The following is a 15708-nucleotide window of genomic DNA, read 5'->3' as shown; positions in this document are numbered from 1 at the left end:
ACACATTTTGCCCAGGTTCCATGATGATGGATGAGGTTCTGAAGGTAGGAGGTGCCCCAACCCCCACCATTGGGAAGGGCTATGCTCCAAATGACCAGAGCTTCTAGTGAGGAAAATCTTATAAGAAAAATATGTACCTGCACATGACCTGGGCAGGGAGAACCTGGGAGGACACATAGCAAGGGCTCCTGCACCAGGGCACCTTGGCACAACTTCTGAGGCCTAGCAAAGTGGCTGGCAGGTGCCTCAGCTTTTTCCTGACCTTGCTACTCTGAGATGAGGGTGTCAGGGTTTTGAGTGCACGTGATTCCCTATCAATGGGCCAAGAGTGAGGGGAGAGATACAAGCCCAGTCATTCTGCTCAGGAATGGACTGACGCTTGGGAATGGGGTGACCTCTAGGGACCTGTGTCTTCTGGACCAGATCCTAGGCCTGCTGATGGCCAGGGCTGTGGAGGGTCAGGCTGCCTGGGGGAGGTCCTGTCACCCCTTCTGTGCAGGATGAGGACAGAAAGCGACCACGAGGGGCTCAAGAGTGGGCAATCTGAAGAGAGCAGTAGGTGGAGGCCAGGAATACACAAAGTCCACTGTGGAGGCTGCAGCTGGACACAGGAAACTCAGAAGGTCCAGGGCTGACTCCCAAACCAGAAAAAACCCAAACCTGCTGTCCCCCATCAGACCTGGAGGTGGATATTGATGGAAGCTCAGGAGACAGCCTTGCCAGTGCAACCCCTCCTTGTCCCCTTTGAGCTCTGCCTCACACACCAGGAGTGACCCAATCGGGCTCCTCTGCCACCAGCTACAAGAGCCCCCTCTCATGACAGGATGCTCTTGATTGTGAATTAGGCTCTCTTCAGCCTAATTCACAGCCTTCTCATTTTCAGACACACCCACTCCCCCACATTCTCAGTGACCCACACTCTCAACAACACATAGGCATCGACAACCACATACACTCACTCTCATTTAGTTTCACATACTTGGAAATTCACATGAACACATCTGCTCCCGTGAATGTCCACATCATATATACCTTCGCTTACTCCCTCACACCACTCCAGTCACATCTACTTAGCCATCACAGCACAGCATCCACAAGCCCTCTGTCCCTGGGAAAGACAAAGAGCTACCAATGACTGGTGTTATTCCCTTGCCAGCCCTTACCCTTATCCTGCCATGGAAACTGTGTGGCTCCTGATGGGGATTATGACCAACAACCTGTGCACTCCCTCCTTAGACACTTCAATGGGGAGGATGCAATTAGAATTAGCCATGTCTTCTGGGAGGGTCAGCTGTGTGAGGGGATGGGTAAGCCACACCTCTCTCCAGAATTCCCAAAAGTAGCTGAAGAGGCAGAATTCCAGGACCCAAGCCAGTTTGAGGCCTTCCTCTAACCTACTTTGCCAGCTTGGAATTGCACACATGACTTATCTGGAGGCCCTAAGCACCCCTTAACCCAATACTGCTATAGATCATGAGGCCCTGTGACCTGCCTGCTATCTCCTGAGCCCCCTCAATATCTGATTCCCTTATTCCTGGGGTCTCTCTAAGTGCCCTGGGAAGCCAGGCAGCCACCTACCCTGAAAACCATCAGTCTGCTGTTGCCTGGCTTTTGCTCACGCAGGTGCTCTCACAGCCCCTCACAGATCTTTTCCTGGACATCCCCAATTTTAGCCAAGAAGCCCTTACTTCCATACCCACTCATATCCAAACAGAGATGAAACTTAGTAGTAACACACATAAACACTTTATTGACGAAAAACATTCCCTGAAAACCACTGAGATGACAAGGCAGATAGGAACTGCCCGTGGTCTCTAGTGGCCACAGGCCTTCACTTCCTCTCCTCCAGGGCTACTGAGGCCAACTCCCAGAGCTGGGGATCTCCCACTACAATTTTCTTTCTGAGAGCCCCAAGATCAGCCTCTTGTCAGGACGGCCTTCTGCAATGCCCATCCATCCTCTTCAAGAGACCCTCTGTGGAGATAAACCACTGGGTGGTGGCCCTGCCCCAGAGCAGCCAGACACAGGGCAGTGCCTGGCACGGTGAAGCCAAGAGGAAAACATCTTATCTAGACCAGTAATGGCAACTAAATAAACAGAACAAAGAGAAGCAGAACACCAAAACACCATATTCACAACACCACCCCACCAACCACCCCTAGTCCAGTTCTTCCTGTCCGATGTTGAAATCCTGGGTCACGGGGTGAGCATCAACCACTCGCTTGCCGTCCACTCTTTTTGCTGGCACCTGGATTTGGGTTGTAGGCCTCTGAAGAAACAGCTGAGAGCACGCACGCACACACACACATCCAGGAGATCCAGCGGCAGGCAACAGGGCTAAATCTACACCAAGAAAGCAGAGGTTGAGCTCACAACAGTGCACAGGAGCAAACAGAGCTCTGAATGGGATGGCAAGCAGCACATGCCCATGTGGGCCAGGACCTGCCCTAGGCTGGACACTGGTGACATCTTTACCCTAACATCTCCCAGTCTAGTCTTCAGGCACCCCCATCACTGTCAGAACTCGTCCCTCACTGGGAGCTTCCAGGGTGCCTGGAAGGGCAAGTTATGGAGGCCTGGGGGTTGCTTTGGGGCTTTTCAAGCCAATTTCTGGCCTCACCTCCATGAGTCTAGGATGCCGCTGCCTGATACAAGAGGAAAACCCTGTGTCTTCTAACCCCATGTACCCAGGGAGGAGACTCATGGTGACTTACCTGCCCTTTCTTATCCTCGTTTTCAGACGCCTTTCCGATGTCCTTGAGCTTCTCTGGCTGGGACTCCTCGGCTTCCTGCTCTCGTGCCTGGGTGAGGCTCTTTGGCCCACAGCTAGGCCCTCGTGGGCCCTCTCCAGAAGCAACACCCATCTGGGCTGGGTTGTCACCCCCTAGTGCCTCAGTGGCTTCTGCCTGGCTTTGGCCTGCAGGAATAGAAGCACTTTCTCCTTCCTGAGTGGCAGAGAGGACTTTAGCCTCAGTGCCAGTGGCAGCACCTGCCTTTGTGGCATCTTTCATATCAGGAATGACGTTAGCACCATGGACAGGGTCAGGAGCTGCCTTGTGGGCACCTTTCTTGTCTGTGGAGCCCTTTTTAATGGCACAGGCAGGCTCAGCAGTAGCTCTGTATTCACGCACAGACTGGACAGCAGCCTGGGCAGCAGCCTGATCAGCTCTCTGCCTTCTGGCTCCTCCTTCTAGGCGGGGCCACTCATTACTAGCCTGAGCTAGACGGAATGTCTCAGTCTCCTGAATGAGCCTCAGCAGAGGCACTAAACCCGGTGGCTTCCTCTCCTCCCACATCTTCCTCAGGCTGCCGTGCAAGAACTGGTTTAGACGGCCCCGCATCAGCACCTGCCGGGCTCGCACCTGGTCAATGAGACCTGGATGGATCGCTCCCTTCTCTAAGGCCATCTGCAGCAGGCCTTCTAGGCGCATCACATAGGAAAAGAGAGTCTCCTGAGGCCACTGGGAGCAATTCAGGATTTTCAACCTCAAAGACATCTTTACATCTTTGTTCCCAAACACCTGCCTAAGAGCAACCAGACACTCCTGCACAGGGGTGTCTGGATGTTCCTCCAAAATTCCAGACAACAGATCCAGGGCAGGACCACTCAAACTATGAATCAGCCTCCTCCTCCTCTCCCCCTCTGATACCTGATACCATAGGCTTAGAATTTCATTGACATGATCCATCCAGCTTTCAAAGGATTCTTCCTCATTGTTTGGGTCTTCCAACCCAGAAAAATGTCTCAGCTCCTGGTAGGTGGTGTCTTCCAATGGAGGAGGAAGGGACCACGCTCCTGCCCCATTTGTCCCTACTAGTTTTCCTTCCTCACTGGAAGCTGCTGATCCTGCTACACGCACAGCCCCAATAGCACCTGTATATCTCATGTCACCTGTAGCTCCTTCTTCAACTCCAACTCCTTTCTTACCTCCAACTCCCCTTTCCCCTTCCCCTCCAGCTCCTTCCTCAATTGCAGCTCTTTTATCACCTCCAGTTTGTTTCTTGCCTGCATCTCCTTTCTCACCCCCAGATCCTTCCTCACTTCCAGATCCTTCCTCACCCCCAGATCCTTCCTCACTTCCAGATTCTTCCTCACTCCCAGATCCTTCCTCACTCCCAGATCCTTCCTCATCACCAGATACTTCCTCACTCCCAGTTTCTTCCTCATCACCAGATACTTCCTCACTCCCAGTTCCTTCCTCAATAGTTCCTTCCTCACTCCCAGATCCTTCCTCATCAATAGTTCCTTCCTCACTCCCAGATCCTTCCTCGTCGGTTCCTTCTTCACTCCCAGATCCTTCCTCATCGTCAGTTCCTTCCTCACTCCCAGATTCTTCTTCATCAGCAGTTCCTTCCTCACTCCCAAATCCTTCCTCATCAACAATTTCTTCCTCACTCCCAAATCCTTCCTCAACAGCTCCTTCCTCACTCCCAGAACCTTTCTCATCCCTGGCTCCTTTCACACCCCCAGAACCTTTCTCATCCCTGGCTCCTTTCACACCCCCAGAACCTTTCTCATCTCCAGCTCCTTTCTCACCCCCAGAACCTCTCTCATCCCCAGCTCCTTTCTCACCCCCAGTTCCTTTCTCGTCCCCAGATCCTTTCTCATCTCCTGTAACTTCTTCACTCCCAGCATCTATACCAACGGCATTTCCCTTCACACTTGTAGAGGTATGCTCAACTGTAGCCACTGCCTCAACAGACTCTCCTTCCTCAACACTCAAAACTCCCTCCACAGAATCACCTTCTACACATGCTAGTCCTTTCACAGCTAAGGGTGCCTGACCTATGTCTCCTGCCTCTTCTGCAGCTCTTGCCTCACTTGCAGCTCCTTCATCATCTCCAGCTCCAGATACTGCTTGCCCCTTAAGCTGTGCAGGGAAATTGGGGCTGTACTGTAACTCATCCTCAGGACACTGGGGCAGGAAAATCACAGTCCATGGACCCCCTGCGCTTGGTATTTGTTTGGGGATCAGACTGTGGTTTAAATACTCAGCAAACTCCACTAAAGCGACAATGGAGCTGACCTCTTTTTTGAAGGTCTTACAGAGCACTCGGTACCTGCCCAGAGGTTGCAGGGCAGCTTGCACAGCTACCTGGAATTCATTTTCCTGGCAATCATCAGGGATGCCCAGGATGAGCAGTGAGCGCTGGGCATTAGCACCCATCAACTGGCACCACTCCTTCAGCATCTCCAACACCTTAGCAGCGTACATGGGGGAGGGAAGCATCGTGGGAGGGGTTGTGAGATGACTGTTGCAGTCTCTCTGGTGCCCTGTGAATGTAAAGGAGACAAAAAAGAGAGAAAGGAATATTAGTACAAGACAGATCAGCAACAGCTCCTGCCACTCTCTATACACCTGCGTACAGTGTGGAAGCAAGCACTACTTCCTCCTCCTATTTTAAGTTTCTTTTTGCCCCTAAGCATTGTCAGTTTCTAAGTTTCCAAAAATTTGGTGTAACTTTGTCCTTAGTATTTCTTTAGTGTTTGTCTGACCTGTTATGTCTCCATTTGTTTCTGATATTGGTGCTCTTTTTTGTTAGCACTCACAAATTCTGCACTCTGAAAGAAATCAACTTCTATGTGCTGTTAGTTGTCTGAATTCCTGTCATTAATCACTTCTTATGTAGACTGATTTTTATTAGATTTACTTTTATTCCTGTTTTCCTAGCTTCTTTCAGTAGATTCTGGGGTCACAGATCTTAGGCATTCTCTTTTCTAAGAAAATACCCTATTGTTCTCTGATCCCGCCTGCACAGGCTATTATGGAAGTCTGAAACCAAGGCCTCATGCTGGTTGGGCTTACTTGTTCACTTGCATTCTACAAATTACATCTCCAGACTTTTTTCTGGTTAACAGGAGGCAGGGTTTTCTCAGATTTTTTTCTGCTCTAGCTGGGCATGTGTGTTAGCCATGGGCACTCACATAAAAGTTATGATTATATATTCTTGAGTTTGAAATCCCTTCTAAGTTCCTCTTTGGCCTATGGAATTGCAAACACTTTGACACGTCATCATTAACTTCAAGTGGAATTTCACTGTGGCCAGAGAAGTAAAAACGCAATTCTTTTAATTTATTGAAAACTATTTCAGACTCAAATGTTGCCCAAGCAGTCTTGGAAGTAAGTCGTGGGCTGAAGCTATGATCCAGCCTACTCACAAAGACTACCTGGAGCCTTGGTCATTAGAAGTGCAGAGGAACAATGGCCATTTTCTCCCTTTCCTCAAGGCACACCACCTCGCTGCAGCACTTCAAGATACAGCACCTGAAGGTCAATGGGCACCACTCTAAGCCAGGCAGCCAGAAGGCCTTCTCTTCTGCAGACTTGCACTTCTAGAAAGGTAGACCCTGTGTCTTCTGGCTCCTCATCAGCCAGGAACTCAGGGCCATGCCCTCAGCCTACCTCTCGGCCAAGGTCCTGGCAGAGTGCCCCACCCACTGTGTGGAGCCTGGGTGTTCAGTCACAGCAGGTGCCCTGCCCAATCGAGCTGCAAGCTTCAACAATACTGGATGAGGTCCAGAACTTTGGACATCCTTGTCCTTCCAGCCTCAGTCCAGCTCACCAGCCAGGAAGCCTTTCCCTCCTGTCCACAGCCACTGCTCCCAGGACAGGTCAGAACTTTCCCTGTGTAAACTTTGCCCCCTGACCAACCCCTTGACACCCCTTCCCCCACCCAATCTGTAATGTTCTTGGAAGTTATTTCTCCTGTTGGCTATTGAGGCCACATCATGCATTAAAAGGGCTTCCCATCAACAACTGTCTCTCCCATGGCCACCTTTAGACACAAGGCCTTGACCTGGGATCATGCAGGCAGAGGAAGAGGCTTCTGGAATGAAGGTCACACACTGGCCAGTCTTCCTCCGTAAGTCCCTCCCTCCAGCCCACTGGAGGTCCTGGTCCATACCCCATGTGGCCTCCGTAGCTCCACCTTTCTTGCATTCCTTCTGGTCATCAGGGAGACCCCTGCCCTTCATGTTAGCCTAGCTTCCCATTCTCCCCATGCCCAATGTGCTTGGAAATTGCCCTAACATACACTGTCAAGGCCCAAGGCCTTTCCATTTGTGGTTTGGTGTCTTCCACAGCTGCACTCAGACAAGGCCTTGATCTGGTCTCTTCTAGGCAGGAAAGAATTTTAGGGTGGTGAACATGTACATGACCCATCATCCTCCCTAAATCCCTCTCTCTGGTCCAGTGTGCCACCCAGGCTGCCTTGTGGCCTGTAAAGGACTGCATTTGTCCAGGTGCACCTGCCCATCCAGGAGACTTCTAGTGGCCCATGTGAGCATAGGTCCATTTGCCCCATGTGCCTGACCTGAGACTTTCCCAATCAGCATCATCCTAATCAGCTGGCCTCAGATGCAAGGGCTTGTCCTGAGCTCCCCTCAGCAGAGGGATGCAGCTCCAAGGTGGAATGGGGGTCCAAAAGGCAGCACAGAGTACACATATCTGCCTCTGTCCACCTGACAAGGCTGCCATACCTGGTGCAACCCTCACAGCTCTGCCTTTCTAGCCGGCGATCTGGGGGTGAGAGGGGGCTCCTGCTGCCACTCTGTAGCCCGCCTCCCACCCCCACCAGCCCCAAAGACCTTCAGTTCCTGGAAGCCATGCCTGCCACCCGCTGCCCATTCCCCATCCCACACGAGGCCTTCCACTCCACAGCCTCCCCTTGGTGATCCCACAGCCGCTGGCCATTCGAAGATGCTAGACCTGAGACCTGTGTTCCCCGAAGTGGAGAGGGAGGGGCTGCAGGTATGGAGACCTTACTTGTGGTGGGGGGGGTCCACTGTCGTCCAAGTACAACCCACTAGCCCTATCGCTAAACTCCGTTTCTGTCCTGCTCCCCACCCCACCCCCCCAGAGTGGGCACGTTCTGTGCCCCAGGCTCTGCAAACCTGCAAACCTCCTCAAACACCGCCACCCAGGCTCCTTGCCTGCAAACCACCTCACAGACTCAGACTCCCTGCAAGGTTCAGTGAGGCCACACAGGCTCGGCGCAGTCTGCAAGTCTCCTCACAGACTGAGACCCAGGCTTCATGCGGCCGGCAAATCTCCTCAAACATCAAGACCCAGACCCCGCCCAGCCTGTCAATCTCACGGACTGAGATGCCGGCTCCGCGGGGCCTGCAAATCTCCTCACAGAATGAGATGCAGGCTTCGTGCAGCCTACAAATCTCCTCACAGACTGAGAAGCAGGCTCTGTGCGGCTTGCCAATCTCTGCACAGACTGAGACGCAAGCTCCGCGAGGCCTGCAAATCTCCTCACCGACTGAAACCCAGGGCTCCGCGGCCTGCAAATCTCCTCATGGACTGAAACCCAGGCTCCGCGGCCTGCAAATCTCCTCACGGACTGAAACCCAGGCTCTGCGGCCTGCAAATCTCCTCACGGACTGAGACACAGGCTCCATGCGGCCTGCAAATCTACTCATGGATTGAAACCCAGGGTCCGCGGCCTGCAAATCTCATGGACTGAGACACAGGCACCGCGCGGCCTGCAAATCTCCTCATGGACTAAGACGCAGGCTCCGAGCAACCTGCCAATCTCCTCACAGACTGAAACCCAGGTCGTGAGGCCTTAAATCTCACAGACTAAGACGCAAGCTCCGCGCAGCCTACAAATCTCCTCACGGACCTAGACGCAGGCTCCGTGCGGCCTACAAATCTCCTCACAGACTGAAACTCAGGCTCCGCGGCATGCAAATTTCCTGATAAACTGAGACCCAGGGTTCGCGAGGCCTGCAAATCTCTTCATGGACAGGGACCCAGGCTCCGTGTGGTCCTCAAACCTCCTCAAACCCTAACACCGAGGCTACCAACGGCCGGTAAACCTTCAAGATTTTGGGGCCCAACCTCCAAAAGGCCCGCTAGCTGCCGCAGCTCCACTCCCACCCTGTGGAGCGTCCAGAGCCATAGGCCGACTGGCCGTCAGTGGCCCCGGTAGCCCCACCTCCCGCTCCGGCCCGGCCTTGGCCGCGGCCTCACCCGGCTGCCCAGCCTGGGCTCTGCCGCACCCACCCCGCACTAGGCCCCGGGCCGGGCCGTGACCACCAGGCCGCGCCATGATCCCACAGCCCTCCGCAGCTCCCAGCCCGTGTCCCACCTGCCCGGAGCCCCCGACCCAGACCCCCACCCACCAACAAGAGCACGACGGCCCACCTGCCCTTCCCTGGAACCTTCACTGTAGTGCGGCGGGCTGGCCGGCCCGAGGGACCCACTGCCTCCACCCGAGGGCCCGACGCGGCCGGAACCCTCACCCCACCGCACCTCACCTCCGCCCCAATTCTCAGGCCCCAGGCCCCGTTCCGCACCCCCCAACTCCTCAACACCGTTCGGGGACCCCGTGGGGATAGCGGTGCCGCCCCACACCCTTACAACCTGGGCCCGGACGCTCACTCTCGCCACTCTGGGGTCCCGTGCCACAGGACTGGTCGAACGGCCGACTCCCACGCGTGAGGAGAAGACTGTTCCAACGCCTCCGCAGCCCCTGCCTGGACAGGTCTGGACCGGTTCTAACCAGTTGGGAGCGCGTGACCCAACGGACAAACCAGGGAGCGCGGGAGTTCCCAGAGCTCCGCCCCTTTCCCCCAGAAATCCCCGCTTCTCCCAGAATCCTCCACTGCCTTTTCTACCTCTTCCCCACCACACCCAGCAACCATACCTACAAACCAATGAGTGCAGGAGTTCCCGGAGCCCCACCCCTTTCTCCCAGCATACCCCGCTTCTCCCAGAAGCATCTACCACGTCTTCTCCGCCCTCCCCATCGCAGCCAGCAGCCCTACCAAGGAACCAATGAGCGCGGGAGTTCCCGGACCCCGCCCCTGCCCCCAGAAAGCCCCCAGAAAGTCTTCTCCCAGAAGACTTCACCACCCCTTGTACCCCCTCCCCACCGCACGCGGCCATTCTATGGACAAACCAAGGAACAGGCACTTTCCAGAGTCCTACCCCTTTCCCCCCAAAAACTCCGCTTCTCCCAGAAGACTCCACCACTCCTTATAAACCCTCCCCACCAAGCAAGGAACGCGGGAGTTGCCAAGCCCCACGCCTTCCCCCAGAAAGCCCCGCTTCTCCAGGAAGCCTCCACCACCGCCCCACCTCTTCGCTGCCCACCCCACTCACCGGGCAAAGCACCAGAAAGGTCCCCAGAGCTCTGGAAGGGGGGGGCAGTGTCTGGCCCACGTGACCCGATCCTCGGCCCGTGAGGTGGTGCCACTGGCGCTTGGCCCCCTCTGCACAAGGGAGAGGGGAGGGCTTGGCGCACCCCGCCTCCAGCGCTGAGCCGCCATCACACAGCCACAGGCTGGCTCCCGTCTGCGGGACAGACTCACATCCCCAGGATGCTTATGCCTGGCTTCCCTCCCATTACACCTGCCAACCCGAGACCTTGGACACGGGCAGCACAGGAACCCCACAAAGTGTCGGCTCTCACCCAGTTGGCCACTGCGCTCTCCACTGCGCTTCCCCACTGCAAGCACCTAGCCTAGTCACTACTACCGCCACTCCGCTCATCACCCTCCTTTGCTTTGAGCACTTAACATTGATCGTCCCAGTTTCTCAGCCTGCCCTTGGACTGCACCGTCATTCTGCCTCCTCTTACCACCACCACCCTCGCCTATTCAAGCTGGATCTCTAGGTGTCTTCCTTGTTACATCCACACTGACAACCTCTGTCTTTTAATTGCAGTTTTTAGGCCAATACACTTTATTGCACTCAAGGCAGTAGATTCAGTCTTACAGCCAAGGCCAGGCTTAGGGTTCCATCCCCAACACAACACATACACATTATACTTCATTATGATTGTTATTATTCTTTACTACCTTTATGTGGTTGCGTCAAGGATTGTCAACTCCACATATCAATTTCCACATATCAATGCCACAGGTTTATCAAGTGAAAGTAAGGAGACAGTAGAGCTCCAAGGCCTGGAGGGAGAATGGGTTCTGGGACAACCTCGGGCTAATAGGAGTTGAGAGGGTCAGCGTGTACCTCCCCTGAAGGGGTCCTGCAAGATTGACAGTTTTGACTGGCAGGTGGTGGTTATGTGACAGCTTTTCAAAAGCCCATAACCATTCCCGCAAAGTATCTAGGTGTAATGAAGTGAATTATACACAGTGCAGAATCATGAAGCCTTGATTTGGGGTTTCTCCAGGATGCTCCTTTTAGGGTCACAGCCCTTGCCTCCTAGACATGAGCTTTGTTTCCCTGAAGGGAACATCCAGGTTATCAGGAGGTGGCACCCATTAGGTGACCTCAGAACCAGACACATACAATTTTATCCAATCCTTGGGGCAGTGTTTTGGAGGTGGCCTTGGAATCTCCCTGTAGGCACGGGTAGACCTGTGAGCTAGGTTGGCATGTGGCCCTGAAAACCACGAACCCCATTTTGGTATTTTTTTGTCAGTCATGGGACTTAAACTCAGGGCCTGGGCACTGTCCCTTAGCTCTTTAGGTAGGCTAGCAATCTACCACTTGAGCCACAGTGCCACTTCTGGTTTTCTGAGTGGATCACTGGAGATAAGAGTCTCACCGGTTTTCCTGTCCAGGCTGTCTTTGAACCACGACCCTCAAATCTCAGCCTCCTGATAGCTAGGATTACAGGCATGAGTCACCAGTGCCCAGCTGGGACCCTGTTTGATCTTCCTTTCTGCCACAGAGCCTCATCCCCACTTTGGCCCATCCTTCATGCTCCAGTTGATCATATGATATATATCTTATACATGGGAAAACCCTATAATACACATTAGCACAGCTTTTTTGCATCACCATGTGTACTGGCCATACGTTTCTGGTGAGCAAATAGAAGTTCTGTAGTACTTACCCACATAGGTCCTTTTTCTGCTGTCCTTCATTTCTGCCACAAGATCAAGGTTTGTTCCCTTCTTCTGGTTTAGGTTGAGACACTTCCTTTGGCATGAGTTCACAAGCCTTCTGTGTGTCTCAAAGTGGACTTATTTTGCCTTCATTCTTAGTGAATTTTGTCGTGGAGGTAGACATAGACTTGCATGATAAACATTTCTCCCCTTCCTTCAGAATGTAAAGATGCTCCTCCACTGTCTCCTGTCTCCCATTGTTTCTGCTCAGAACTCAGGATATCTTCTTTGTGTGCCATGCTTCATGTAATTGTGCCTACCTTTGAGCATTTCCCTTTCACCTTTTCTTTGCCTTATTCTGACTGCTGGCTAAACTGCATATGGTTCTGCCTCATATTCATCTTCCATTACCTGCCACAGGCATCTATTCCACCAAGCTTTCTGCTAAGTAGAAAGGATCCTACTCAGTAACTCTCTCTACTCCCACAGCCATGAAGGCTCAGGGCTGTCCACATTGGATTCACATCCAGCACATTAAATGTCACCTTCCTGATGAACCTTCATACACCTCCGAGCCATCTGGACCCCTGTCTCTACGGATAAAAAAAGATTGAACCCAGTCATCCTGCAGTCATTGAGGAACCAGAGGACCCTGCTCTGGACAAGTAACATCTTCATAACCATCATGGCCTTGGTCAACTTTGTGTACACTACCTGGCATCCCCCTCATTGACTACCTTGCCCCCTCAGCAGGAAGTAGCTCCAGAAGAAAAGACCTTTGCCCATATTCCCTGCCCAGTACAGTACATATTAAACCATAAAGGGGGGAAATGTAAGGAAATGTTCCCCCTCGCAGGCCTAATCTCTGCCTTCAATGCAGTGCCTGCTCAGGAGGTGAGGTACGTCCCACCTCCAGCCCTCCCCGGAGCCTGTTGGCGTCATTTTTTCTCCTCTCCTGGAGAGAGCTTGAACTTGTTAGCTCTGCTAACAATAAATCTTGTCTCTCCTCTGACTTTTTCGTCAGCATGGTCTCTTGGGCACCTTTTTTCCTTTCAGGTGGAGTCTAGGTTATGTGTTTGTAAACTAGATGTAACTTAAGCTGTGAGAATTTGGGGAATTACAATATACCTAGTGAAATAGGACAATTCTGTGAACATAGGGAAGAAAATATGAGAATAATTTTCAAAAAATTTGACTTATTTTGAAAACATAAAATTTATTACAATACATAATTTGTTTATCTTTACAGAAAAAAATCAGAGTACAAGAAAAAATATAAGTCATTTTCTACTTTATATAGTATAAGATTTTCAAAAGGCAGGTGTTTTTGAAACAGATACATAATACAATGAATCAAAGCACACAAATGACCAAATCTGGCTGGATGGATGCTAAAATCTGAGAATCACTGTTTTAATCCAGCCCAGGGAGGAAAGTCCATGTGACTCTTATCTACAATTAACCAGAAAAAAAGAAGTAGAGCTAGGTCAAGTAGTAGACTGCCAGTCTAGAGAAAAAAGGCTAAGGATCAGAGCCCAGGTCCTAAGTTCAAGCCTCAGTACCAGCCCAGCAAATAAAAAGGACTTGCAATGGTGAAATTATTACAGAAAATCGGAAACTATTACATAGAAATTTGTTAACAAATTTACATGAAAGACAATTAACAAAATGCATTAAAAAGGAAATAGGAAATGAAAGTGTGGTTCAAGTGGTAGAACAGCAATCTTGAGCAGAATAAAAATAGATAGGGCTGGGAAGTTGGCTCAGTGGTAAAGCACTTACCTTGCATGCCTGAGGCCCTGGGTTCAATTCCTCAGCACCACATAAGCAAAAAGTAAAAAGCCGGAAGTGGCGCTGTGGCTCAAGTGGTAGAGCACTAGCCTTGAGCTGAAGAGATGAGGGACAGCGCCCAGGCCCAGAGTTCAGGCCCCACAACTGGACCCAAAAATAAATAAATAAATAAATAGATAATCTGAACTTTCCTATTTATATTAATGTAATTAAAAGTGTAGTTTAAAACCTTCCCCCAAAGGCTTAGCTGGCTTCATTAGAGAATTCTCTCAGCTTCAGGGAAGAAACAATGCCAGTCCTATATATATTCTTTGCAGGATATGGAGGAGGAAATCCTCCTAGTCATTATTAGTAGGATATCAGATCATGCGAAGACCTTACACTGCCATTTCTCAAACCTACAATCCTAGATACTTGGCAAGCTGAGATTGTTGTGATTACAATTTGAGGCCAGCCAGAAAGAAAAAGATCTCAAGATACCTTCTTATTGAAGAGCTAGACACACTGAGGCATTTTGGTAGCTGGAAAGCTGAATATAGATACATTTCATTCAGCTCTCAAGTACGATGTGAAATCTCATCCAAAAAATTATTAGCAGAAAATAGTGCTGTAGTTAGACTACCTGCCTAGCAAACATGAAGACCAGAGTTTAATCCCCAGTACCTCCTTCCCTCCCAAAAAATACCCATAAAGAAAATAAGCCAACATATAGAAGGTAGTTATGGGAGGATGAGGAGTTCAGGCCAGCCTAGGGTACAAAGCAGACTTTAAAAAAAAGGCCACAGGCAAAAAAACTATAGTCCAATATATTTTTAAATTAAGATTTCAAGTTTTAAAATTATATTAAAGAACAACATTATAGGTAGAATTTATCTGGATAATGCATTTTTTGTGTAAGCACTCGGAATTTTAATTAATTAAAAAAAGGAAATTTGTATAGTCTAGTGTGTATCTAAGATATTCTCATTTCTTTTCTAGTCCTGGGGCTTGAACTCAGAGCCTAGGCCCTGTCCTTGAGCTTTTTTGATCAAGGCTAGTCTACCACTTAAGCCACAGCTCTACATCTGGCTTGTTTTTGTGGTCAACTGGAGATAAGAGTCTCATAGGTTTTCCTGCCTGGGTTGGCTCTGAATCATGATTGTTAGATCTCAGCCTTCTGAGTAGCTAGGATTACAGGTGTGAGTCACCAGCATCTGGCTTCAAGTTAAAAAAAAAAAACTTTTTTTGAAAAAGAAGATTGCAGCTTCTTCAACCTGGTACTGAATATCTATGGCAAACCTCCAGTTAATTTTTTTTTTGGGGGGGGTCCAGCTGTGGGGCCTGAACTCTGGGCCTGGGCGCTGTCCCTCATCTCTTCAGCTCAAGGCTAGTGCTCTACCACTTGAGCCACAGCGCCACTTCCAGCTTTTTTCTTTTTGCTTATGTGGTGCTGAGGAATCAAACCCAGGGGCTCAGGCATGCAAGGCAAGCGTTCTACCACTGAGCCACCTTCCCAGCCCCACCTCCAGTTAATTTTATTTTTGTCTTAAAGTAATAAATGAGAATGGGTATCCACTCTCACACCATACTTTTTGCTCAACATTGTACTGGAGACAACAGTTATGAAAAGTGGCAAGGTTTCCTCAACAGCATCCAGATTGGGAAGGAAGAAGTAAAGTGTCTTTATTCAAAATGACATAATTATCTAAGTGTAAGAGCCAGTGGAATCTCCAGAAAAGCTATTAAAATTAATGTGTGAATTTATAGATTTCAGAATATGATACCACGATAAAAAAATCAATTACATTTTACGTACTAGTAATGAGCAATTAAAAATTCAAAAAATTAGAACAATACCAATTATGACAGTATCAAGAATATGCAGTACTGGGCTGGGAAGTTGGCTCAGTGGTAGAGCGCTTGCCTTGCATGCATGAGGCCCTGGGTTCGATTCCTCAGCACCACATAAGCAAAAAGAAAAAAGATGGAAGTGGCGCTGTGGCTCAAGTGGTAGAGCACTAGCCTTGAGCTGAAGAGCTGAGGGACAGCGCCCAGGCCCAGAGTTCAGGCCCCACGACCGGACCCCCAAAAAACAAACAAACAAAAAAAGAATATGCAGTACTTAGAAATAA

At 50.6% G+C, this 15708-nt stretch overlaps 1 protein-coding gene across 1 annotated transcript; it reads right to left on the bottom strand.

The window, feature by feature from the left end:
• Positions 1-1741: 1741 nt before the first annotated feature.
• LOC138839301 (paraneoplastic antigen Ma6E-like) lies at positions 1742-9531 on the bottom strand. Its single transcript, XM_070038877.1, has 3 exons — positions 9393-9531; positions 2715-5275; positions 1742-2343 (listed from the first exon to the last, which is right to left on the bottom strand). The coding sequence occupies exons 2-3, from the start codon at positions 5229-5231 to the stop codon at positions 2338-2340; spliced, it is 2523 nt and encodes an 840-aa protein (XP_069894978.1). The 5' UTR covers positions 5232-5275; positions 9393-9531; the 3' UTR covers positions 1742-2337.
• Between the last annotated feature and the right edge of the window lie 6177 nt (positions 9532-15708).

The sequence above is a fragment of the Dipodomys merriami genome, unplaced genomic scaffold (genome assembly GCF_024711535.1).
Source record: "Dipodomys merriami isolate MVZ:Mamm:240054 unplaced genomic scaffold, mDipMer1.0.p SCAF_3, whole genome shotgun sequence".
Taxonomy (NCBI): Eukaryota; Metazoa; Chordata; class Mammalia; order Rodentia; family Heteromyidae; genus Dipodomys; species Dipodomys merriami.
Note: the sequence above shows the minus strand (reverse complement) of the source record. Positions and strands in the feature narration are given on the sequence as shown.